The following is a 23,510-nucleotide window of genomic DNA, read 5'->3' as shown; positions in this document are numbered from 1 at the left end:
GTAGTTTACATTCACAAACAGACACCAGCCTTGTTATTGGTGAGCTATGACCTACATATCTATTTCTCCCTGTGTGATTTGCACTAATCAGCTGCCCCAGTTCTACTTTGTGAGCAGCCTGGGACTAAACTATTCTTTGATGTAAGGCCTAAATAAGAATTGCTCTATGAAAGTTAAATGATTGTTTTATCAAACGTTGGATGTGGTATTTGGGGGAGTCACATAATCTTTGACTTACATTGCCTATATTTCGCGGTAGTTTTGAAATTTTCCACTTCCATTTGTGTTTAATTTCTCAGGATAATTAAAATCGAGAAAATGCCCTGCTCATATTAATGATTATACAATTAGACCGTGTATATCTGAATATTCATTGACGTCAATAATGTTTACATAAATAACACGCTTCTTTTTCCCCATGACATGTTAGGACACAGCGCCCTCTGCCGGAGACTTTGTGTTAGTGCACGTAGACTTAGTCCTGCAGTTCTGTGGTGACATCGTTGAAGGAGCATTATAAGACACCTCGACTTTTTGTGTTCATTGTAAGTGAGATACATTTGGTAGTATGCATCTCTATAATCATCAGTATTCAATTTATTAGATTTTCCTACATTATGTTTTAGATTTAAAATAAGTTCATATAAGTTGGGATCTTTTAATAATGGCCAATTAAATGGTTAATAAATAATAATAATAAAAGTCATATCAAAATGTTAAAACGTATGTTGTTAATTCAAATCTAGTTTGATCCATGTAAAAAATAATGAAATAAAACTTGGATATGAGCAACCACAAGGAGGCAGCAGACACCATGCAATTTTGTTCTCTGAGGGACAAAATCAGATAAGTCAATTCAACATTTTCACTTAAATAAAAACTGGGCCTTATTCGATTTGATTCTTTCCTCAAAATACTTTTGTTAAGGTCAAAATTTGCCATGTACCGGTAAATGAAAATAATTAAAATGTATAAACCTAACCATGTCTCTGGAAGTCCAGGTCAGGTTTGCGATTCAAATTCAGCTCCAGTTTATATTGACGCTGTTAAGAGTACAGCATGAATGCCTCATGATGTGGGAGTGAGTGGTAGGAAAACAAACGGAAAAAAGGACGGAATCCATTATAGCTTAAGTTTGCCCAAGGTCAGCATTGTTAAGAGGAGAGAACTGTGGGCCTAACGCACTGATCTGATCATCTAAAACTACATTAGTTTAGTTATAACACTTAAAAAGTCATGTCAACATATTTTGTTATTACTGTATTTGTAGGTCTGGTGAAGAATAAATAATGTGCAAGGTTTGCAGCTCCAAGAAAAAAAATCGAATTCAAAATATGGCAACGATAAATGTAAAGAGATATTAAAAGTTTTATTACAACAACTTATCAATTCTTGTTTTACAGAACTTCCACAAATTACAAGTACACTTTCAACACAGAATCACACCCCTTTAAGCAGTTGAGGTAAAACAAAAAGCCTTCATTAACTTAGTTGAATGAACTTGTCTAATAATATTTTGAGACATTACAGTAATTCTCGCAGAGAATTGGAATCTCATGCAAATAGCACATAACAATCAAACTTTAAAAATTATCTTAAGAAAACAGCGTTATCTTGTCTTTAAACTACACAGTAGTAAGCAATACAAACTAAGAAAAGGCAAACTGACTCCATGATGTGATTGGCTTCTACATATTTCAAAGATTAATCAGTTCTTGCAGGTATTACAAGCAGAAGTAGTATTCTAATATACATCCTCTTTAGGTTAAATTGTGATTCCTGTTCACATCTTTTATTTACGATAAGCAGTCAATAAGGTGCATCTATTGACTGAAATTTAGCCCTGTGGTAACTGGGCTCAGCTACACAATCCTGACTAACCTAAAAATAAGGTACAGAACACCAAGACCACATACAATGGTATTTACAATGAACCTAAATGCACTCAAGAGAACAGCATTAAGTCCTAAAGTGCTCTGCACAAGTCACTTATGACCATTACAGCCAGGTCTTTTCTCCACAGGTCATTTACTTCATCAGAGCCTTCATCTGAAACAACAGGCTTCAACTAAATAGACATATGTGCTGAAAGATTTGATACAAAACGTTAATGGCACTGCATGAGTCCACATCACCATGATTGAGTAATGAGAGGGCCCTACAATCACTGCTTCAGAAACAATCAGACTACAGATGGAATGTAAATGAGTTCACACATGATTCTAACTCATGGACCTCCTCACAGCTTTGTACAAGTGGAGGTCAGACATTCAAAATGCACAATGCAACTACAGTTGCTCTCACCCACACACAACTAATAGTGTCCAAATCTGATTCATTTACATTTTTGACTGTATTCAAAACTAAGAAAAGCTGCCAGTGCAGAACTAGTGGATCATTGAACCCTAAAGGTAAACCCGTCGTCTCTCAAAATGTGCAAAAAGTAAAACGCAAAATAGAAAAAAGTGACAGAATATCATACTTGGTGCTTACAAATTCAAGAAACAAGCAAATAAATTAACATTGAGCTGCCGGGTGCTTTGGTCAAGTCCTTAACAATTCACAAATCCAAGCTAGAGGCTCAATATACAGTTCATAAATAAATACATTAATAAATAAGTCATAAATACAAAACATTCCATCACCATGGTTACACCTAAAGTGCCAGTGGTTTTCTTCATACAAGTTAAAAGAAATGCACCAAACATAAGAAGAAGACAGTAAATAAAGCTGAGAGAATCCCCTCGTCTGTTTGTGAGACTGGAGAGAGCAGGATCAGCTCCCTGTTGTGCTCTGGTCGGATGAGGTGGTAGGGGGCACAGACACGGCTGAGGCTGAGGAGGAGCTCACTCCGTTGGACGTGCTCACAGAGCTGTGCTGGATGGCCTCGTTCTGAGGACTGCCCGGGACCGACATCTCCTCACAGCTTTCCTCTTTCTCCAGAACTGTAAATCAAACACACACTTCACTTTTGATGAAGACTTTTTTTTTTTTACTTATGGGAAAAAAGCTTTGGGAATACATCTGAGGACCTGAGGAGTGGAGACAATAATATCATTTAGGTCAAAAAAATAATCGTTCGTGGGACATTTTATATAATTGTGAGAATCTTCAACAAAGATAATCGTCATATCACAGTATCCAGAATGTGCATAAACAAGCTACTTAATCCTGATTATCTCCTCTAGATCATTGTTGTTTTCACTTTCACTGTTTAAATATGGAACCTATTCATAATATTAAAATTTTGATTATTCACATCCATAACATAACAAACTTTAACAATTATCATGATATAATCGTTAATCCCAATTACTTTGGCTATGATAATTGTGACATCAAATTTCAATCTTGTCCGATGCTTACTGAGGAGTGGTTGATTTACTGTTATATTGTGCATCTCTACTTTTGTTAAAATCAATTCTTATCTTGATTTTGATTGATTGTATTCAACACAAAATTCTTAAGAGTAATTATTTTGCCCTGTCAAGGCTCCATAAAATGTGTATTGGCAAAAATGATCAATGTTGGAAATGTCAAAGAAGCCAAAACTGAAAGTGTGAAAAGAGAGGAAAAATAATAATTACACATTTGTTGGGCTGTGCAATAAACCAAAAATCTCCCAGCTGAGAAGCAGTAGCCCTAACACTGCTCTTTTATTTATCCCTTATTTCCAACTGTCATTTAGCAACTAGATACAGAGGTGCCCAAACTTTTTCCCTCGCTGAACCAAAATGAATATGTATAAGTGGGACAAAGATCAAACCTATTAATGTTTTTCAGGTCAAAAGTTGGTCTGCAAAGATATTTATGACTGAATTGTTATGGGCTCCCTTTAAACTCCTGGCAGTTTTTTCAGTGCAAAATTGAATAAAATCCATACTTCTTAAAAATCGCAGCTTCACCTCTTGGGTCAAATTAGACCCGCCATTAAAGGGCCAAACTCAGCCCGTGGGCCCCACTTTAGGCTCCCCTGAATTAGAATCGCTTAAATGCAACAAATTCAATACTGTACACATCACAGTGCAGTTTTGTTCATACATATTTCTAACCACACTACTTAATGCACAAGTATTCTCCCATTAACTCCAGCTTTAGACACATTAGAGGAGGCAGTGGGAAGGTTGATAACAAGTCGTCCTCGTCAGATGTAATGCAGCCTCCTCCACGTGCTGTTTCTGCAAACTGTTCCATTAATCCCCATAATGCTACTTGTGCCACCCTTTTCCTTTAATTAAAGCTCCAATGTCAATTTAAACCCACATCATAAGGGTACATTACATTGTGGGGCATGTGGCACTGTTTCCCCATCCCTTAACTGCGTTCTCATTTGTTTTTTGTTACCTTGCCAACTACTGCCGCGACAGATGATTACAGCACCTGATTTTAATGATGCTCACACTGGAGACTAGCGAAGACTTGGAGTCGAAATGCCACCAGCTGTTAGGCAGTTGCATTGAATTAATTGGATCCTGATGGAGGCAGAAAAAACTCTCTACTCTCATGCTCTGTTTCATAAAGGAATAAGGAGCACAATGATAATTAATATTGCTAATGATATGAAGTCACTTGTTCTGGCACTTTGTAATTAATGATTTCGGGATAGTAAAAGTGCGCATTCCAGAACAAGAGAGGTAATTAAAATGCAACACAAATGCATTGGAGGGCTTTCTTCTGCCTTTCTGACTGGACTTTGACCATTTGATTTAGTGCCAGTGAATGTCAAAGAGCTATAAACTTTTCTCAGCGCAGAAGGTCAGGCGCAGAATAAATCCGCCTAGTGGGTTTTTACCATGTTCAAGTGTGCATTATCGCTCCTAATGGCATTAAGGCTCTGGCCGGCTGATACATCATAATACAGGCAATTTTGGGAGGTTTTCTGCAGCAGCCAGTTCCTTCTTGGGTAGTGCCGCGAGCAGATGGACGGACTGGCCAGCCAAACCCAAAACATGTCCTGGCTTGTTTGCAGGGCAGTCTGGGTAATTTCACCGCACCTGCCGCTGCTACGCGTGGGCAGGAGTGTGGAGGGTAGTGCAGGGTCTGGAGGGCACTGTTGCCTGGTGGGAAATGTGGGTTATATGGGTAACTAATGGCATTCCACAAATGCCTGATAGTCATACATTTTATTATCATCATTTGTTTATTTGGTGGGGACAGTGAATATTAAGGAAAACACATGATATACATGGTTCACTCTCAACATACTGATTTATATATTAGAGAACATGGACACTGGTGGCTCTAGTGTCTAGTACAAGTAGCAGTGGTCTCGATTCCAAGTATTAAACAGGCCTGACGCTACTGAGCCCCTGAGATCAGAACAGACCAGGCATTCTCAAGGTGGTATGGTATGCAGTAAGATTTGATTTATTTTTATTTTTTAAATTTACCATAACTAATCAAGTATGAACTGTAAACCTAAAAGCGCGGGACGGATTCTCCATAGTAGGGCTACATGAAATTATGCAATTAGTAATTATGAATTAATACAAGTATAAATAAATTTGTATCAGTCATCATTTATCTTATATGGACAATAACGGTATAACAATATAATACTTATAATTTAAAAGTAACATCATAGCTGTCACTTTAAATCTTGCCCTACAACTTGAATTCTTCTTCCAGCCCATTGTGTTAAGGCCTGTTTGTTTTGTCACACTGAAAGTCCAATAAAAAGAGATCTTGAACAAACAAAAGAAAGATGGCCCATTTCTGGTGCCTCTATAGCGGCCCAGCTGATACCAAGTGCCACTGTCCCCAGCCCACTTCAGCCTGGAAACCATCAGTCCCTTAATGCACATGACGGGTGTCAGAGGATGCCTCACAATAAGGGATGCATAATGAACAGCCCAGTGGCCACCACCAGAGCGCTCTGCAGTCCTGTCAAGCCTCCTGCTTTAATAGACTCATTTCAGAGGCAATCATTGTCAATACGAGTCAGTGCAGGCATTTAGAGCTGAGAAGAAGAGCTAAGGGGCTGCTGCTTGTTCAGTTATGAGCAGAAAACATGACAAAACCTATGTGCAAACAGAGAAATGGCAGCAGAGTACTTCTAAATGAGCTTACTGACAGACACGCAGCTGACAACAGAAATGCAAACAAACTGGAAAGCATCTGAATAAATAACCTAAAGTTTTTTTTTTTGAAAATAAGGAAATGTGTGCATTAAGGATTTGAGTCTATGCTGGACTGCGATGTTCTGAATGTTCCCCTAACAAATGCTTATTCATGTTTGATATCGAGTCACACTGATTTTTGGATGTGAACACCTGTGGCCTCGTCTATTAATCAGAATTTGTGTTCAATACGGCACCAAATATTTTAACTTGGGCAAACTTTCTCAACACAAAGTCAGGGGAGCGTGCCAATAGCTCATACTTGCTCATAGGAAAAGCTTGGAGATGTTAGCTGTGGCTCATTTTCCACGTGTTGGACTGGGTGCCTCGGGCTGAGAATAATGGGGCATTACTCACTGTGATAGCCAGATTTCTTCTGCATGGCGGTTACAGGGCAATCTTTATGAGCCAGGAGGAGCTGCTTCAGCTGAGCCACTTCGTTTCTCAGCAGGGTGACTTCATTCTTTGGGAGACAGGAGACACACAAGAGGACTTAATAAAGTGGAACAGAATTGGACATGAAAACATCAAAACAGGGGGCTCACTTCTAACTATTCTTTGGTAGACTATTTTGTTAGATTATTTAAAAGGATTACAACATATGTTGCTTAAGGCACATCCTGTATGCTACATCAGCTTTGTTATTGTTGACAAATGTCACATTGATTCGAGTTACAAGTATAAAATGTTTACTTAATATACTTATCTACTTTTAAACCTTCACATACACTCTTTCACTCAGCCCTTCATTTCATAACAGGTGATGAATTTAAAACCCATCACTCTACACTATGAAAAGTAGGTTGGCCATCGCGATCTGTCAGAAAAGAAAACTATGGCATACAATTTATTTATAAGGGGCTACTTGATAGAGTGCCTGAATATCTCACTTGCTTGTTGAACATTGATATGGAAACGTTCAATAGAAGATCTCACGATTGTCTACCTCAATTGAAATGGGGAAAAAAATGTTTGGTTATTTTTCTTACCAAAAATGGAATATATTTCAAGGACATACAAAACTGGGTACACTGGTGCCACTAATGCACTTCAATAATCTAGTGATACATATTTATAATAACACCTCCACCTATTTTTAATGTTTTAAATGGACCTATGTAGTGTCTGGTATTCTCACTGGGCTCTCCCTCAATAAAAAAAAAAAAAATGAAAATGAAAAATGTGTCAATTTCAAAGAGTATTGACTTCTGCTGTTTTCTTGAGTCTTGGAAATAAGCTCAACGATATATCAGGTGTTTTTTCTGATGTACATTAAACTTTATAAAATTCTACAAACTAAAGACATAAATGAACCAATGGACATTTGATAGAGAAGGTAGTCCTCCTTGGCTAAGGTAAATATGGTAAGCAGGTAACTTGCCCAGTGGAAAACCCCAGAATGGCAACAGTATAATGAATGAACACAGAAGTGTGTGATGCACTTGCTCATTTATGTTTTTCTTCACAATAATTATAGGCCTTCACCGACGAGTGCCCGGCACATTTGTCAGAGGTGAGCTGCTCAGATTTGTCAGAGCAACTTTGTAGATGCAGCAGAGATTTACACTGCGTGTCGTTACTGCTCCCAAGGGAGCGCAGGATTTCTGCATGTCGTAAAAGAGAGCCACATTACGCTGAAGGTGACTTTAACTGGATTTAGAGCGGCCGGGGGCCCACGAACGCACCGTGGCAGATTTAAGCTCCTTCTCTTCTCCTTTAAAGGACTACGGGCAGCTTAATCTATTAGTCTAAAAGCAGCCAATTTATTTGATTCCATCTGTTTAGCCTTGCTGCTGCTGGCAGGGCTGAGCTATTGTAAGACAGGTTTAAACACAGCTGGAAGAAGCGCACGTTTCCAGCGCCACATTCGCTTCACTTCCACCATGAAGGCTGCCACTTACAGCCAATAAAAAGTGCTTTTTAAAATCATCTCTACAAACAAATGAAGGAACAAACACAGGCTGGTTTAAAATGCTAGCACCTCTCAGTACATGCATATATGGAAAAAGGGTAATTCAAGACTCACGCTTGTTTCTATCTTTGAATGAATGGAAACTGAACACATAGAGCCCAGCGAGTTGCCTGGTCTGACACCTCATTAAAAAGCCAGTTAAGGATGATGTTAAAATAATTGTGCATCATTAGAGGCACTTTCACTGATCAGCTGGGCCATGTCAGCGTGGGTCTTTACTAAAGCTGCACTGCTGATTAATGCTTTATGTGAGGCGTCCTCTCTCTTCTCTGCCACATGTTGGTCCCTTCTTTGTAGTTACCAAAACGTTTGTTGTTTATAACCCTCTCCACTCACCTATCATTTCTCTTTGACCTCCGTCTATTTAAATTAAATCACAGCCAGCGCACCCATGGCAAGTGCTTTTTTTGAAGCTAATATTAACAACATGAACCCATTACTTCTTCCACTGCTGTTTCTGCCCCTCCTCCCCCTCCACAACTTACCCTGCTAAGATCGAAAATAAGACAGTGAGCAAATAAACACCACATCTCATTTAATTGTCTGGAACACCGATGTGCCGCACCCCCGGCTCACACTTATCAACAGAGACAGCAGATACATGAACTGTTTCGAACTTGTCAGCATCAGATCCTAATTGCTTCCAGTGAAATGAAGGTTCAAAAAGACACCTTTCCCTAGGAGATTTTTGAGGCCATTCAGTAAACTGCAGAGACAGAAGCGAAGACACGCTTGTGTGCGGCTGACATCTGGAGGATACATCTTTATTGACAGGGACATATCGATGGAAAGGGCTCACACACTGCTGCTGTCACCACCAGCGCTCTTTAATGGGCTTTAATGACTTCATCACCACAGAAGGAAGAAGTCTGTGCTCAGATGTGCTGCACACAACGCTAAACATGTACATACATATTGACAACATGGACACCTGTGAGCACCAAACACGTGCTGAAGGCAGGATGTGAAGCTAGAGATCACCTGTAGTTGTCCATTCATGGAGCTGAGGTCCTCTGCCTTTTTCTCCAGAGACTGGACCCAAACCTTCCTCTTCTGCCGACAGCGGGACGCTGCAGCCCTGTTCCGCTCCAGAAACTTGCGGCGCTTCTCGTCGGGATCTTCACTGGTGGTTCTGCGCCGCCGACCTCCTGTGCTTGGGGGGTTTGGTGCGAGGGGTGCTGGAGAAGCCTGGGACAAACAGACCAAATATGTAATAGACATTTATACAGCCTTGAAATTTCTCCTGGTCTGAAAATAATGTGCAGTAAAAAGTGGGATAAGACTATGTTATAAGATATTTTGTTTCACTAATGTGTTAGGTAACTGCTGTTACCTGGTTTCTTTTCTTAAATGTTAAGCGTTTACTTTGATCCAAATCCATTTCAACTCCAATGGCTCCAAATGTTTGCTTCAAAGGAATTGTCAGCTGTCATTTTGATGACACACATTAAGCGGTTTTAAAGATAAAATGTGCATGTTGTAGAAACTTACAGGGGTCTCGGTGGTGGAGGTGGCTGGCTGCTGGAGGGAGTGTGCAGAAGGCTCTTCGCTTGTGGCCAGAGCTGGGGGCAGAGTAGCAGTTGGGGCAGGGGCTGGCACTGAAGCGGGGGTGGGGGCAGGGGATGCCGAGGCAGTCGTGTGGGTCACAGCACTACTCTGCACCTCAACAACATCACCATTGGTTACCTGAGGGAGCTGCTGGCTTACTGTGGTCTTTAATTTCTGGACAAAAAAAAAAAAAAAAGATTACAAACCACAACGATCTTACATCAGTTCTCAAGAAAATGCAACTTTACATATCACATCAAATCAGTTATCTTGCTCTGACTCAGTTTTATGTAAACAATCACTATTATTGGCACATCAACTAATAACATTGACATTATGGTACCGCGTCTTTATGTCAAATTTAAATAATAAGCTCACCTATGCAACTTAAACATATTTTGACTGGAAGCCGATCCCACGACATACAGCCACATTCAGAAACAATTTCAATGTAGGTGCGTGACCATGATTCACAAGCCAATTCCTCCAGAATCAAATAGTGAGCAAACAAGGTGAAAGTGAATGAGCCCTTCGACGCAATAACAAAGTGCGAGGGAATACATTTACATGGGAAACAGAGGGCTGCATTATTCTAACAACTACCTTTGCCAGACCAATCTATCTACCAAATTAGTTTATCGTGTAATACCCTTCCAGAAGCTCTTCTGGCAGAAACAAGATATTATTCTCAGGGAATGGCCCATAGAAAGAGGGAAAAGCCAGTCAGATTCATATTTCATCTCTGCCATGGAAACCTCATCAGTGTAATAACCCTCCATCTCATGGGTCTTATTCAACCATCTGCTACTATATTACTTATCTTTATTTTGCAACTAATTAACAGCATAATCTTCTAAATTCAGCAAGTTAATTATCATTATTGTGGTCTTTGCAGCATCATCAGTCCTTGTAAAGTGCCGTCTCCGCGCCCCCTGAGAGGAGTGTGGGGGCAGGGAGCGAGGCAGGTTGAGTGCGGGTCTGTTTTCTTGACGCGGGCTCATTAGGTGTTTGCTGATGAGCTGTATGTGGGGGGACTGGGGCGGGGGGGTGCACAGGTCAGGGAGGATTCTGCTGAACAAAAGGTTCCTCTCAGGGTGAGGCTGACTTAATGTGCCGAGCTGAGCGTGTGCCAGGATGCCCCCCAGCTGGCTCCCGTCGCTCGCCCCCCCTTCGGTCGGCCCCAGCGACGGCATGCTGGGCAAAACGCTGTCTCTACGTTTGTCAGTGCGGTACCCCGTGATCCCTGACAAACTTGCACACCAGCCCACCCCCACACCTCCTCGGGATCAATCCTTCGCCCTCTCTTTATCTGTTAATTTTGGCGGCCATATCATGCTGTGAGCACTTACAGGTTCCTTGGTTAGTGCTTCATCACATTGCCACCGTCCTGCTTGCCGACACTTCATATTCTTGCACCTCACGATTATTAACCGGGAACATAAGACTAGTCCTTTTCTTGCAATATTTCAGATATATAGTGTAATGTAGATCAGTTTTTATAGGCTAGTATTTTACAAACCACTAAAGCACACTAGGAAGGTTGGTAGTAATAAGTCATGGTTATGCCACAATTATAAAACTTCAGCTCTCACTTAACTCTCATTTGAATAACTATGACACATGGATGCTGAGGGTAGTTTTTAGAAGTACTTGGCAATATCTCATCTTAAATACTTGAAATGTTACTGACAGCTGCCTGTAAAGAACAGTACCAAAAGCACCCAGTTTGTGACCATATTAACATACCAACGTAGACTCAAAGAGAAGTCCTTACCATCACCACGCAAAATAATATAATCTGTGATACCAGGGCTGGCCAATGTGATGATTAACAAGTTTTTACTGGTACTATAAAATACGTCAAAATAGGTTCCATAATAGATCCCCCAATATGGACCAATATATTTTGAAAAAACACATTTTAAGCTAAAAATATTAAGCTAAGCATTATATGGAACCTCTCTCTCATTTTTTCACATTCATAGATTTATGTTCACTTGTTAAAGTTCACTTTAACCAAAATTGGATGGTCTGAATGACAAAACTATTTTATTTGCAAGTGTCGCTTAAAGGGCATTTAAAATGAGAGGTGTCTGCTAAGTCAATAGCCAAAAAACATTAACTTTATAATATGTCATTTGAAAGTCAAAGTCAGAAATACTCTACCAGCTTGGCTTCTGATTGGGTGGGCTGTGGCGAGGGCGGGCCTGGGATCCCAGGGACGTTAGGCACTATGGTGACAGGTCTGACAAGCTGACAACAGAGACACAGATGAGACAAAATTAGTCTTCTTCACTAAAAAACAGGCAGCGCTCAAGCACCCAGCAATACGGCCCGGCTGGTTCTGAGTGCTTCCTCATATCTCAGGCTCATTAGGTTGAATGGCCTGTTATTTTGTGGAGGCAGCGCCACATGGAGATGCAGCATGCACGCTAATGAACCTCTGGCTGGCTGCAGGAGAGCATATGGACAGGGATGTTGAAGACAGGATGGAGAGACACGAGTCAGGAGGCCAAAGCAAGGCCTCCCCTCACAATAAGACACACGTAATAGTGTATCGACAGAATAAACAGATGATGGAGAGAGCTTATGTTCCCCAGCCACTCCTGCCCATCCCGTTCCCAAAAGACCAGGAAGGCGGAAGTTTTTCCCTGCTGTGCTGCCATCAGACAATAATCATCTGCTGCTCAGTGTTCCACATAAAGAATCAGCTCCATTGTGAGCAAATAAGACAGGCCTCCACTTGGGAAAGTTCAGTACATATCAACAAGACCTTGATTTTCAGCAAAGTTCACTGAAGAGACAATGTGATAAACAGCCGTTATAATTGCACCACCAAGCGCATTAGTAGTCTAATGTGTGCAGTGTGCCAAAAATCAAGAATGATAATTCTCATTGTGCAAGGACAAATAGGAGTGTACGTTTCTGGAAAGACGCCTGCTGTGCATCCGCCAATTCCTGTCTTTGGCACACTGACACAAACACATACAATTGAATGTATGATTTCATTCTGATGCTTTTTGTGTTTATGTACTGCCAAATCTTATGAGCCAAGCTAGTAAATCCTTACACAAAACAGTGTTGGAACGATACTTGGTGTAATTTAATCAACTGCTGTTTTTGTTGGATGGTTTTCATTACAAAAAGGAATTAAATGGTAAATAAAAACAAACACTTTGTAAATATATATTTTGGGAAGGTCTGAAATGGGACTGGAAAAGGCTTGTTAAATACAAATGTTATTTTATGATAAATTAATCATTTTGCTGTGGTTGAGAACACACATATTATGTTTTAAGAGGATAATTATTAATTCGAATTACTAATACTATATTTCAAGCTACTAAACTTGTTCTTTCTTCTGGTTTGACCCAGTAGTCAGTAAATAATTGAACAGTGAATAGATGCACCAACTATATACCAGTGTTTAACTTACAGGGATTGCAGTTGGAATATGTACACTTGAGCTTGTAATTGATGCAGGTATGGCCACTGGCATAGTTTGACCGTTAGGCAGCTGTAACAGCACAGGAAATGTGCCAGACACCGGCCTGGAGAGAGAAAAGATATTATTTTAAACAGAACACCCATATAATATATAATCGTTGTTATCATGTTTTATAGTAACTAGGCAGAAAGCTGAGACAATAACGATGCAGACATTTAAATGAAGGGACACAAATAATAAGTAGCACCAGTTTTGCTCAGTGCTTTGAAATATCACAAGAAAGCAAAAGCCTCTGTCTTTGTATTTTATATTTAAAATGGTTAATTAAATAAACCTATAATGTCAACTTTAGGTATGCATCAAAGCAAAACTGGGGTGAATGAATACTGAAAAGCAAAAATGCAAAACACTGTAAAGAGCACAAAATAAAAATTTAAACTGAATGGGGTACTGTAATCAAAATAAACTGCATAAATCAATTTTGAACTGGATAAGCATAACTATTTACTTACACTATAGGCCTATTAGAGGGTGGGCTTTGGGTTATAACAGAACTAGAGGTTGGCGATGGGAGAGCTTGCTGTATTACAACACTAGCCTCTGTGGTTGCTAGAAGTACATTAGGGACTTGGAGGGAAGCAGGATGCACTATAGTAGATGTTGGCAGTGAGGCTGGCTGCAAAGATATGTCCTGAAAACATTCAGCAAATAAGAATTCAGCCAAAATTGAAGGAATAAAAGTGCTTAAGAATAGTCCAACAACTTTACTAAAAATAAACGTTTACAGACGAATTACATCATTTTGTGTCATTTTAAAGACCACAAACATACACTTTAAATCCTATACCTTTTCATCACTTGTTGTAGATTCAGGGTGGGGCAAGGGGCTGCCTCGATGTGCATCGACAGCTGTAGCTTCCTCAGTTTTGTTTCGTATAACAGGTGTTGCAAGAGGTGACAAATCCAATGGTAACTACAAAAAGAATATGTTACACATAAAACAACTTTAACACATGAATTCTATACTGTATACAATTAGTATAAAAACCTTTTTAATATCCTCCTCAGATGCTTTTTTGAAGTCATGGTCAAAGGGACTTGCAAGTTCATTGAACAGCCCGACTTCCTCACAGTTCTTTAAAAAGCGAGTTGGAGTAGGAGTTTGGTCTGCAGAATGTCTCACATGTTAACATTTAAATGTAGAACAATGTCTTGGTGTTATTTAATACCAGAAATATATACCAGCAATGATGACACTGTCATTCCTTGCTGGGCCAAACTTCAGGGTCATCTCATGCTTATGTCTGTGGACTGCCAGGTGGTCCTCATTTGTAAATCTCTGAAAACAAAGAACAATCAAAAATCTAAAGAAGACTTCATTATAAAAGATGGTAAGCAAAAGCAAACACATTTAACCACGATATGTACCACGATATGTACCAAAATATCTTACCAAATCTATTATAACAAGACGTGTTATAAAGCTACCATTTGTAATTAGATTGGCCGTGTTGTATTCTCACATAACACCACTAGATGCTATCTAAGCAACTATTGCCAACTTTCACCTGACAGAAGATTAGAGACCACAGGTGAGCCTGAATAAAGGTGTCAGAAAGGTGTAAGAACCCAAGTTGGGTGCTTCAAAGATTCAGTGGGCTTCTTAAAAAAAGGGAAGTACAAAATATTGCTACAATTGCTATATCATTTAGTCTAGGGAACTAAACACTGAGAAATTGTGTAAGGAATACATGCATATTAGAATAAATACAGGAAGGGGCATTTACACGTGACAATAGTCTAACTCACACTGGTATACGCTATAGGTTTTCTAACAGTTTTTATTTATTTATTTTTATTATTATTTGATTTTATTACTGCCATATCAAATACAGTACTTTGTCAGGTAGGAGTATGGTGTTTGGGTCATCATCATGCCAAGTGATAAAAATTGAAGTCATAATAAAAAGAAAATGGTTCACAAAAAGGCAACATAAAAAGGATAAAGTTACGCGCATCTAATGTAGGCAGCTGTACGCGACCAATACTTACCTGACCACAACCAGGAGCAGTACATAAAAAGGGCTTGTCATCACTCATATTAGGGAATTCCTGTTAAGTATCCCCTGCAAAAAGGAACAAGAAAATAATTACTGATGTTGTAGCTGTAGTTTTGTCAAGATGATTTATTTTAATGCATTTTAATGTATTGACAGCCATCGTGTTTTTAAATGTGACGCGATATTATAGGGCATAAAACATGAGGTAGCGGTACCTCTCTAGACAAAGCACACCAGCGATGGGCGGCTGCCGTAGTTGTTTACATCAGTAGCCTCGTAAAAGCCGCTCGTTGCACAGTAGCTATTTTTAATGAAGTTGTCCGGATCATGCAGACGCTAATATCTGAACTGCTGGATGTATGGTTAATCTATATATTAAATGACATAAGTGTACCACAAATCCAAAGGTGATACAGAAAGCCTCTGTTCCAGTCGCTTCCATGAACTAGCCTGAGCCCTCCGTTAACATACAGGCGTCGCCATGTTTGTGGCTCAATTGCATTGTAAACAGGGGAGATGTCATACACTCCAGGGTTCTTATATTCATAGTGGTCTCATATCCTTTGCGGTTTAAGAAACGGTGCATTGGTCTTCTCCTTTGCATCCATTCGCTTTCAGTGGACACTTACCCCACAGCCACAACCCTTCAAGCCAAAATCCCACGTCCGTGCACTACTTCTCGCGAGAGGTTTTTAAAGTCTTCCGTAAACGTCATAGTCTCATTTGAACATTGATCCTTTTTAGGTGTTCTTTTGCGATTTAAGGCAAGTTTTCTGTATACAACACCCAGATCCCCTAAAGAAATGCTTACAAACAAGTTTTAAAAGACGTTCCTACGCTTATAAAAAGCTGCACATTTGACTCGAGATTAGTCCCAGGACTGCATTTGTGTGGTCCTTTTGACAGCTCAAGTACATACCCTTGCATTTTCTTTGTAGCCTCAAAAGAAAACTGACAAAACCATTAATAAACGTCACGTAAAAAAAATCATCAGATTCTAAAGGAAACTCAAACAATAGTGTACTTTAATTAGATAGTCTAGATTTATTGCAATTTACAAAAAGCAAGTACTGACCTGCTGTCTACAGCACATACCCGCAAATGAAACTGAGAATTGAATAGTGGGCCTAAAAAGCGAGCAGGTGAAGCCGTGGTGGATGGAGAAACAAGGCTGGTCAAAGACAAGATAATAGTCTTTGCAGTTGTTTACTGAACAAAATTTATGAAAAATCTTGCTCCAAAGACTGCAGCACCACTGGCAGGATGTTCAACAGAAAACTTGCTGCTACTGTCAAAAAGTCAAATACATGTATTTTAATAACATAATGTCTTACATTTGTACAATACATGTTTTGCTTATTTTAACAGTGTCTGAAAGACCTGAAAATGTACATTTCCATGATACCAACAAAGAACAAATTGGTAGCCACAATAAAATATGTAGTTACATCTGTATTCAAAGTGTGAGCATAATTTTACATTGCAAACAGGATAAGGAAAGCAACCATCAAACAGAACAGTCCCATAGCTTCAGACAGGGCAAATCCCAGGATGGCATAAGAGAACAGCTGCTGTTTCAAAGATGGGTTCCTTTAAAAAAAATAAAAATAAATATAAACATTTTAGAACAGCAAAATATAAAGCATGACCAAAATATTGTATTTATTTATTTCACAAACCTAGCATAGCCAATGATGAGACTGCCAAAGACTGTGCCGATACCAGCTCCAGATCCAGCTACTCCAACTGTGGCAGCTCCAGCACCAATGAACTTAGCTGCAGTGTCGATGTCCCTGCTCACAGCACTGGTCTGAAAGCTCCTCAGTGTTACCTGGGAGATGGTGCTCTGTGGGAGCACAACTGCACTCTTCTGGAAAAGAGGGGAAAGGTGCAAACAGTGAAACATTTTCAGAAGGCTTTAACATCCTATGGTGTTTCTTTTCTGCACATTGCACCCATGTTAATGGTTTAATGCAGAATGCACTTTGACCTACCTCTGTTTGGACATCTGGTCGAGACAGCACAGAAGCAGAGATGGGCCTGTACAGAGCCCGGGAACCAGCACGGACCTGCATTAAAGACAGCACAGTTTACCATACATTAATGAAAAAGCATCTCCAATGACTTGAGCTATGATCAACTGTTAGCATCATATGGCTAATACTGACCTTGGCTAGCCCATAACAAATGAATGAAATAGCCACTCCTAAGAATTAGTAGACGAACCCATTATGATTACTTCTATGCGTGCAGGTTCTATGAACGTCACCATTGTATTTGCAAAGCTGAACATCATGACCATGAACATGTCATTGAATATTTTAGCATTAGCTACCTAGCGGGCTAGTCTGCTGGCCTACTCCGCAGATACCCTTGCCAGGAAGCTAGTCAAGTTCACATAGGCCCACTCGCAGTCACTCAGCAACTTGCAAAAAGACTTGGAATACACGTAACAAAAAACTCACCAAAGCCGGCGTGGAGACAAACTTTGCGCAGGCATACATTTTCTGATGTAGGTAGTTTGTACCGCTGTGGTCAAATCAGTCTGAAGCCCGGGATCTGTCTGAGAAGACCGAAAAGAATTGAGGTCAAACCGACGTCCAAATGCTCCACAAACGAAATACAGTCATTCGTGTGTAGACGGTAATCTACTGTACACGCTGATAACACTGCTGACATGCAATATGAAGATAAACGTGCGGATGAGAAAGGATTTGCAAATACAACTCTTTCATTCAAACTGCCATTGCACTTACCGACTGCAGAGGTCGAACCACAGATGTGAACTGCGCATGCGCTATGTGATGTCTGTAAGGGCCCGGATGACGCCAAAAAAAGGTCAATTGATAAACTTTATTTATTGTGACATTTTACAATATATAGCTTATATATTTTTCATTATTTTACCCATGTACAGAAGAAAATTTATAATTGCTAACCCAACTAGCAAATGTGGGTGTAATAGAAGTAGGATACATGACTTGTAATTTGTCATTTTGACATAAAATTGGTACTTTTGCATTAGTTGTTACTTACCTGTAATAATGTATTAAATTTATCTACCTAGAAATAAATGTGGTATCAAGGTAATGTAAGTTAACTCATCTAATATTTTGCTCTACACCCCCTGCACCCAGGCTATCTATATATAGGCCTACCAATGGCCTTTGTGTCTGTGTCTTAGATCATGCCAACTTTTCTGAAAAATCTTTAAAATTCAAAATGTGCAAGAAGTAAAATTCTTTTCAGTTGTACGTGTTTCCCCCTTTCATAACATAGCTGTGCTCTCTGCTCTTGTCCAGCTCTGTCACCTGTTGTGGTGTGAATATAACACATAGGGGGTGGTGCTCAGTACATCGCACAGGCTGAAGGTGGAGCTGTAGGGGATCAACACCATCCAGATTTGTAATCATGATGAATGGCCCTACAGCAGCTGCTCAGTGATGGAAAGGTAATGAGTACAGAGTCCCTGCCGCACACTGGCTAAATCTGAGAACTGTCCTACTGTCCTGCAGGTCCCTTGCTTTGTCCTCTTCTGCTACACTACAAACTTTAACGATGTAGTAGATGCACTAGATCAAATATCATCACATCCAGAAAAAAACTAAAATTGTAACTGTCAGACTAAGAAATGAATATAAATAAAATACAGAGTATAATACTCTGTGAACACCAAAGCAATGCCTGTCAGTATCCAGCAGAGGGAGCAGTGCGGCGTCATACACTTGGTTGCCTGGATCAGTTAACTGCAGAAAAACAGAGGGAAGCTTTAATTGTAAAAACTACTGAAATTAAATAAATTATATTTATTATTATTTTTATTATTTTTTAGCCTGACCCACTTTAAATCTTATAACACATTTTTGCCCGTTTAAACATTACATAGTAGAAATACACATCATGCAATTGATGACATTTCAGCTGGCTGTTGTGTTGAATGCACAAGCAGTAAGACATAGTGAGCCTTATAGGTCAGAATTAATTATATAATAAAACATGAAGATTTACAATGCATTAATTGCAGTGAGCACATATCAAAGTGGCCGTTAACTACCTGAGGTCATTGTCACACTGTCCAATTACCCGGGCAGCGGCTGTGTGGTCCTACTGTGGAGCCTGGGCAGAACATTACCCACCTGTACTTCCTCTAGTTCAGGAGCACGCACGGGCTGTCTCCAAGCCCACATACAACACTGAGACATTCCATTTGCATGCCCGCCCCATCAAGCTGGATGCACTCAGACTGGTAATAAAAGGCATTGACCCCCTTAACCTTTATGAATTACAATTTGTGCCTGTAGCACGTCCTGTCAGAGGCCTCAGAAAAGCAGGCACCTCGGCTGGGGTGTGTGCGTGTTGTTTTGCAGTTGTTAAGGAGAGGGGAAAAGGTTTTTACAGCTCTTCGTCGGAGCTTCTGACAAGCAAGGAGGAGGCGCTCTGACAGCACACGCAGGGTAGGGAGGGACTGCAGCGCTGCTGATGGCTCCATGCTAATCTCCATCCCTAGATGCTCCAGAAAACTACAAAGCTGCTTCTCTTTGTCAATAGCAAGCAAACAGAGCCTGTAGGGCAGACATGTCCACACCTCTCATCACCTCAGGCAGTTCTGTCTCCAAGAAGACTCGAGTAAACCTGGAAATGAAAGAAAATCCAGATGCTCTCAAATAACAGACAATGTACAATGGCATCAATGCTAAAATGCCCTTAATAACCACATTGGTTACAGTTACCAAAATATGCGAGTCAATCAACACAAAGCCTTGTAAGTTAGTCCTTGTGAAGTTTCTTTATGGTCAATAAGATGAGAGTAGTTTTTGTACAAAGGATGCCCTCAAGCCTTATCACAAGGAGAGAAGGTGAACTTTCCTGATACTACTCACAGAAAAGCAGTCTTCTTCAGCCCTGATATAAAGATACTAGTATTCAGAAAATAGATTTTTCTGCAAATCCATAATAACTCTGATCTTTATGTTGCTGTTGGAAGTAGGGTAAGAAATGCTGAGGCAGAGTTTTAGTTAGATAAGCCTATAACACCACTGTATCCCTGTGCTTAGAAATACTCAGCTATACAATAAGAACAGTCCACACACAAAAGTGCCTCTGTTGACCAAATATCAGATCAAGTTGAAAAGTGCTATTGCGATGAGCATCTACAGAGCCTATGCCTCCCTCTCCCTCTGTTTAACATCAGGAAATTCAAGCAGTGACTGTGTGAACAGGAGCGTGGCTGACAGGGGCAGCCGTGCGATGATTGGTTTACGGATCTGTGCTTTCTCCAGTGACTTCAAGGTCACTAAGATTTACAATCAAATGTCTTATGACACTTTAGTAAAACCCACCAATGCTCAGAGAGAGGCTGACTGCGTCTGTCTGACCTCTCCGTCCATTACAAGGATGCCAGCTTTATTATCGCAGCTAACAGATTTGCATGTAGCAGACAGAAGGTTGTTAACAGAGGCATATGGAGAAAGGATTTGATAGACACACAGTATATGGTGTGCATGCAACTGCACATTACAAGAGCAGTATGTTTCAAGCTCCAGTCAAACTGCAGATACAGTCTGCTACACAAAAGAGCAATTAATATGATTTAAAAGTCAATCTGTAATGGTGGTGTGCTGCCCTCTACTGAAATATTACACCTCTATGTCTTACCATTTTGTCTGGTGATTTCATTTGATGGTGGCTTAGCTATATTCTGTCATAACCAAATAATAAATAAATATAATAAAAAGCATAACAGAATGTTAAAAGACAAGTTAAATGCTTTCTTTCAGAACCCCACAATAAATCTGTAATTATTTAGATTAAAATACCAAAGCATTTGAGATTGTGGGCTATGTAAATGTCAGTCCTGACTGCACACAAGTGTTTAAATAACTGTGTACAAGAGGAAAAGGCGTGCTTTGTTTTAATCATTACTGAAATTACATTGCACAGCTCTGGATATGAGGCTTGTTATACATGCGCTAATATCCGAGGCGTGTTTACTTAGCACTCATATGGAACGCTGTTGATTTTTATGGGGCGCATATGGCTACATTTTATTGAGCTCAATTAAATCGCTCTAAACTAGGATTAACTTTTTTGAGCAGCAATCCATTATCCAAACTGCTCGAAGGCTGCTGGGCCCGCGGCTGCTGCACACGGCGTCTCTCTGCACAGACTGGGGGTGTCAAAAATGAGCCTGTCACAACAATATTTAGTGAAAGAGGCCCTTCCTGCTTTTAATGGCCGACCTACATCCCAGTTCAGAGGGCTAATAAAGGCAGTCTGGTGGAGGTCCTGGTGCTGCACAATGTCACTCGCAGATGCCCAACTCAGCAAGATCCGGAATGCTCAATTAGTTGCTTTTATAGGGCCCATTAATAGGCATTAACTCCCTTTTTTGAGGTAAAAAGTTGTGTGTGCTAACATATAAGATAGGTAACAATTTTTAATCCCTTAATAAAACAGAAATGTCTAGCTAAAGACCATTTATTTGGCAGTGAATACAACAATAGAAAAATTCCAACATCATATCTACTCCCCTCTGATACCCTCTATACATTCTGCACACCTCCCACACAATAAAGCGATCTGGCACACAGCAAGGCCTGAATCAATCATGGCACTTTATTATGCTGTCACTAGTCTGCTTCCTGCAAGTGTGTTTACCCTGTCCATGGCCCTGCGATGGTGGCTGTTCAGTGTACATTAAGACGGACATAATTGAGATTGTGGGCGGCCCAAAGTGCAGGGCTCAACCTGTTGTCGTTAATCTGTCATATTGCTGAGAGTCATGCCGGCGCTTGACCTATAGGAGGCTCCACCTTGAAGGCAGGGGCTGATGGGGGCTTTGTTGTTTTCATGGCAGCGGCTCGCACCTATTTTAACTTTATTGCTTTGCCACCAACGAAGAAAGCCAAAAACCAGTGTGATCTATAGGCCAACCTCTGACTTCAATTCTGCTCGGGCTGCCTGGTAATCCCTGTTATGTGCTTGACGATTAGCAGCCAGTCTATTAAAACTCAGCACCTCTAGATTGGGTTCAAGAGGAAAAAAAAGGACTTGAAGAGAAAGAATGCATAGATTAAATTATTAAATTATAAAGAATTCCGCCAATACGTACAAGTATAACAGCTTAACTTCAGGCAATGAGCTAAATCAACTTCAGTACAACTGAAAAAAAACAAACAAAAAAACAAAAACAAATTGGGCATATTGAACGATTACTACAGCTATAGCTGCAATTAACAGTTACCTACTCATTTACAAATTGAGTTACTTATAATCTTAATTATATACAAGTAGATCTACAAGTTCAGAAATATTTTAAATGCTAGTTTGACTATCAACACAAAGCAGTTAGAACCTGTTTACAAGTATGGCTGCTGACTGGATTTACAATGATCACAATTGCTCCTAAATTACTGAGTTATGCATACTAGTAAGTAAGTTAGTAAATAAGAAATTAAATATTATTTGTATAGTGCTTTTCACATGAATAACTTGACTAAAAAACTACAGCTGTCTTATTCCTTACCACTTCTGCTTCTAATACTATTTGTAGCTCACCACTACAACAGGATACTAATTCTACTGCATGGACAACCCAGCCTAATCTTGACTTTGTTGTGAGATGTGTGATCTATCCATTGACTGTATATAAATCTATCTACTAATAAACCCTTAATTCAACTTACAGGAAAAATGCAAGTAAGCACCCAGTTTAAGTGTAGGCAAAACAGATCCACCTCTGCTTTTACTCCATAGTCTGAAAAATTAGCTGAGCTTAATACTGCTTTTTGCATTATGCTAAATTATACCAGCAATCAATTTGAATTAATTGGTAACCATGTGGATAGCAGCAGTCTCTCTCTTCGCATTATATTACTGACGGCTGTACTGAAAATTCGCCTTCACTTTGTACAAATTAAAGCTCTTGGAAAAGCATTCACAAAATAACAAGATATAAATGAATCCAATCGTGGCGTTAGAAAATGGTGCTTTTTACAATCACACTACATATTAGAAATAACAGCCAAATCTCTCCTCAGCGGTGTGTTATTAATTACCTGGCAAATAGGAGCTGTCTGTTCTCCCAGTGAGTTATAGTGGTGGCGAGAGATCACCAAAGAAAATTAAACAGCGATCAAAGTATATTTCTATCATCATAATTCTGATTGTCAGGATCACCTTTCCCCAGGCGGCCTGCGGGAAGCATAACAAATCCTAGTTTTCATTAAGCGGCTCAATTTGCGTTCCTTCATAATTCATATTTATGCCGTATTACAACTGTGTCATACATGCCTCCTACATGGCTGTTGTTTCCAGTGGGTGATTTATTAAACGTGGAGATACGAGAACGCCGCTGTGTGAAA

At 39.9% G+C, this 23,510-nt stretch overlaps 2 protein-coding genes across 4 annotated transcripts; both read right to left on the bottom strand.

Annotated features, from left to right (window-relative positions):
- Positions 1-1,350: 1,350 nt before the first annotated feature.
- atf2 (activating transcription factor 2) lies at positions 1,351-15,829 on the bottom strand. Of its 3 annotated transcripts, none has more exons than XM_055230629.1 (12): positions 15,363-15,829; positions 15,140-15,213; positions 14,330-14,426; positions 14,136-14,254; positions 13,935-14,060; positions 13,600-13,778; positions 13,076-13,190; positions 11,806-11,892; positions 9,583-9,813; positions 9,073-9,279; positions 6,477-6,582; positions 1,351-2,945 (listed from the first exon to the last, which is right to left on the bottom strand). In XM_055230629.1, the coding sequence occupies exons 2-12, from the start codon at positions 15,185-15,187 to the stop codon at positions 2,776-2,778; spliced, it is 1,485 nt and encodes a 494-aa protein (XP_055086604.1). In that variant the 5' UTR covers positions 15,188-15,213; positions 15,363-15,829; the 3' UTR covers positions 1,351-2,775. The 3 variants fall into 3 exon arrangements, with proteins under 3 accessions (XP_055086604.1, XP_033843202.1, XP_055086603.1); XM_033987311.2 differs by having other exon boundaries at positions 15,777-15,829; XM_055230628.1 differs by having other exon boundaries at positions 15,542-15,820.
- Positions 15,830-16,446: 617 nt separating this feature from the next.
- atp5mc3a (ATP synthase membrane subunit c locus 3a) lies at positions 16,447-18,031 on the bottom strand. Its single transcript, XM_055230659.1, has 5 exons — positions 17,904-18,031; positions 17,613-17,710; positions 17,142-17,216; positions 16,827-17,017; positions 16,447-16,737 (listed from the first exon to the last, which is right to left on the bottom strand). Exons 2-5 carry the CDS (start codon positions 17,649-17,651, stop codon positions 16,623-16,625), a joined length of 420 nt encoding a protein of 139 aa, XP_055086634.1. The 5' UTR covers positions 17,652-17,710; positions 17,904-18,031; the 3' UTR covers positions 16,447-16,622.
- Positions 18,032-23,510: the final 5,479 nt, after the last annotated feature.

Source organism: Periophthalmus magnuspinnatus, chromosome 21 (genome assembly GCF_009829125.3).
Source record: "Periophthalmus magnuspinnatus isolate fPerMag1 chromosome 21, fPerMag1.2.pri, whole genome shotgun sequence".
Taxonomy (NCBI): domain Eukaryota; kingdom Metazoa; phylum Chordata; class Actinopteri; order Gobiiformes; family Gobiidae; genus Periophthalmus; species Periophthalmus magnuspinnatus.
The sequence above is the reverse complement of the archived record's forward strand: the minus strand, read 5'-3'. Positions and strand labels throughout refer to the sequence as shown.

Coding starts and splice junctions, on each gene's coding strand:
- atf2 (XM_055230629.1), bottom strand. CDS start 15,187: ATGAGTGATGACAAGCCCTTTTTATGTACTGCTCCTGGTTGTGGTCAG. Junction 9,280..9,582: donor CCTCCACCACCGAGACCCCT/GTAAGTTTCTAC, acceptor TGTTTGTCCCAG/GCTTCTCCAGCACCCCTCGC. Junction 6,583..9,072: donor CCATGAATGGACAACTACAG/GTGATCTCTAGC, acceptor TGTCTCCCAAAG/AATGAAGTCACCCTGCTGAG.
- atp5mc3a (XM_055230659.1), bottom strand. CDS start 17,651: ATGTATGCCTGCGCAAAGTTTGTCTCCACGCCGGCTTTG. Junction 17,217..17,612: donor TTGTCTCCACGCCGGCTTTG/GTGAGTTTTTTG, acceptor TCTTTAATGCAG/GTCCGTGCTGGTTCCCGGGC. Junction 17,018..17,141: donor GACCAGATGTCCAAACAGAG/GTAGGTCAAAGT, acceptor CCTCTTTTCCAG/AAGAGTGCAGTTGTGCTCCC.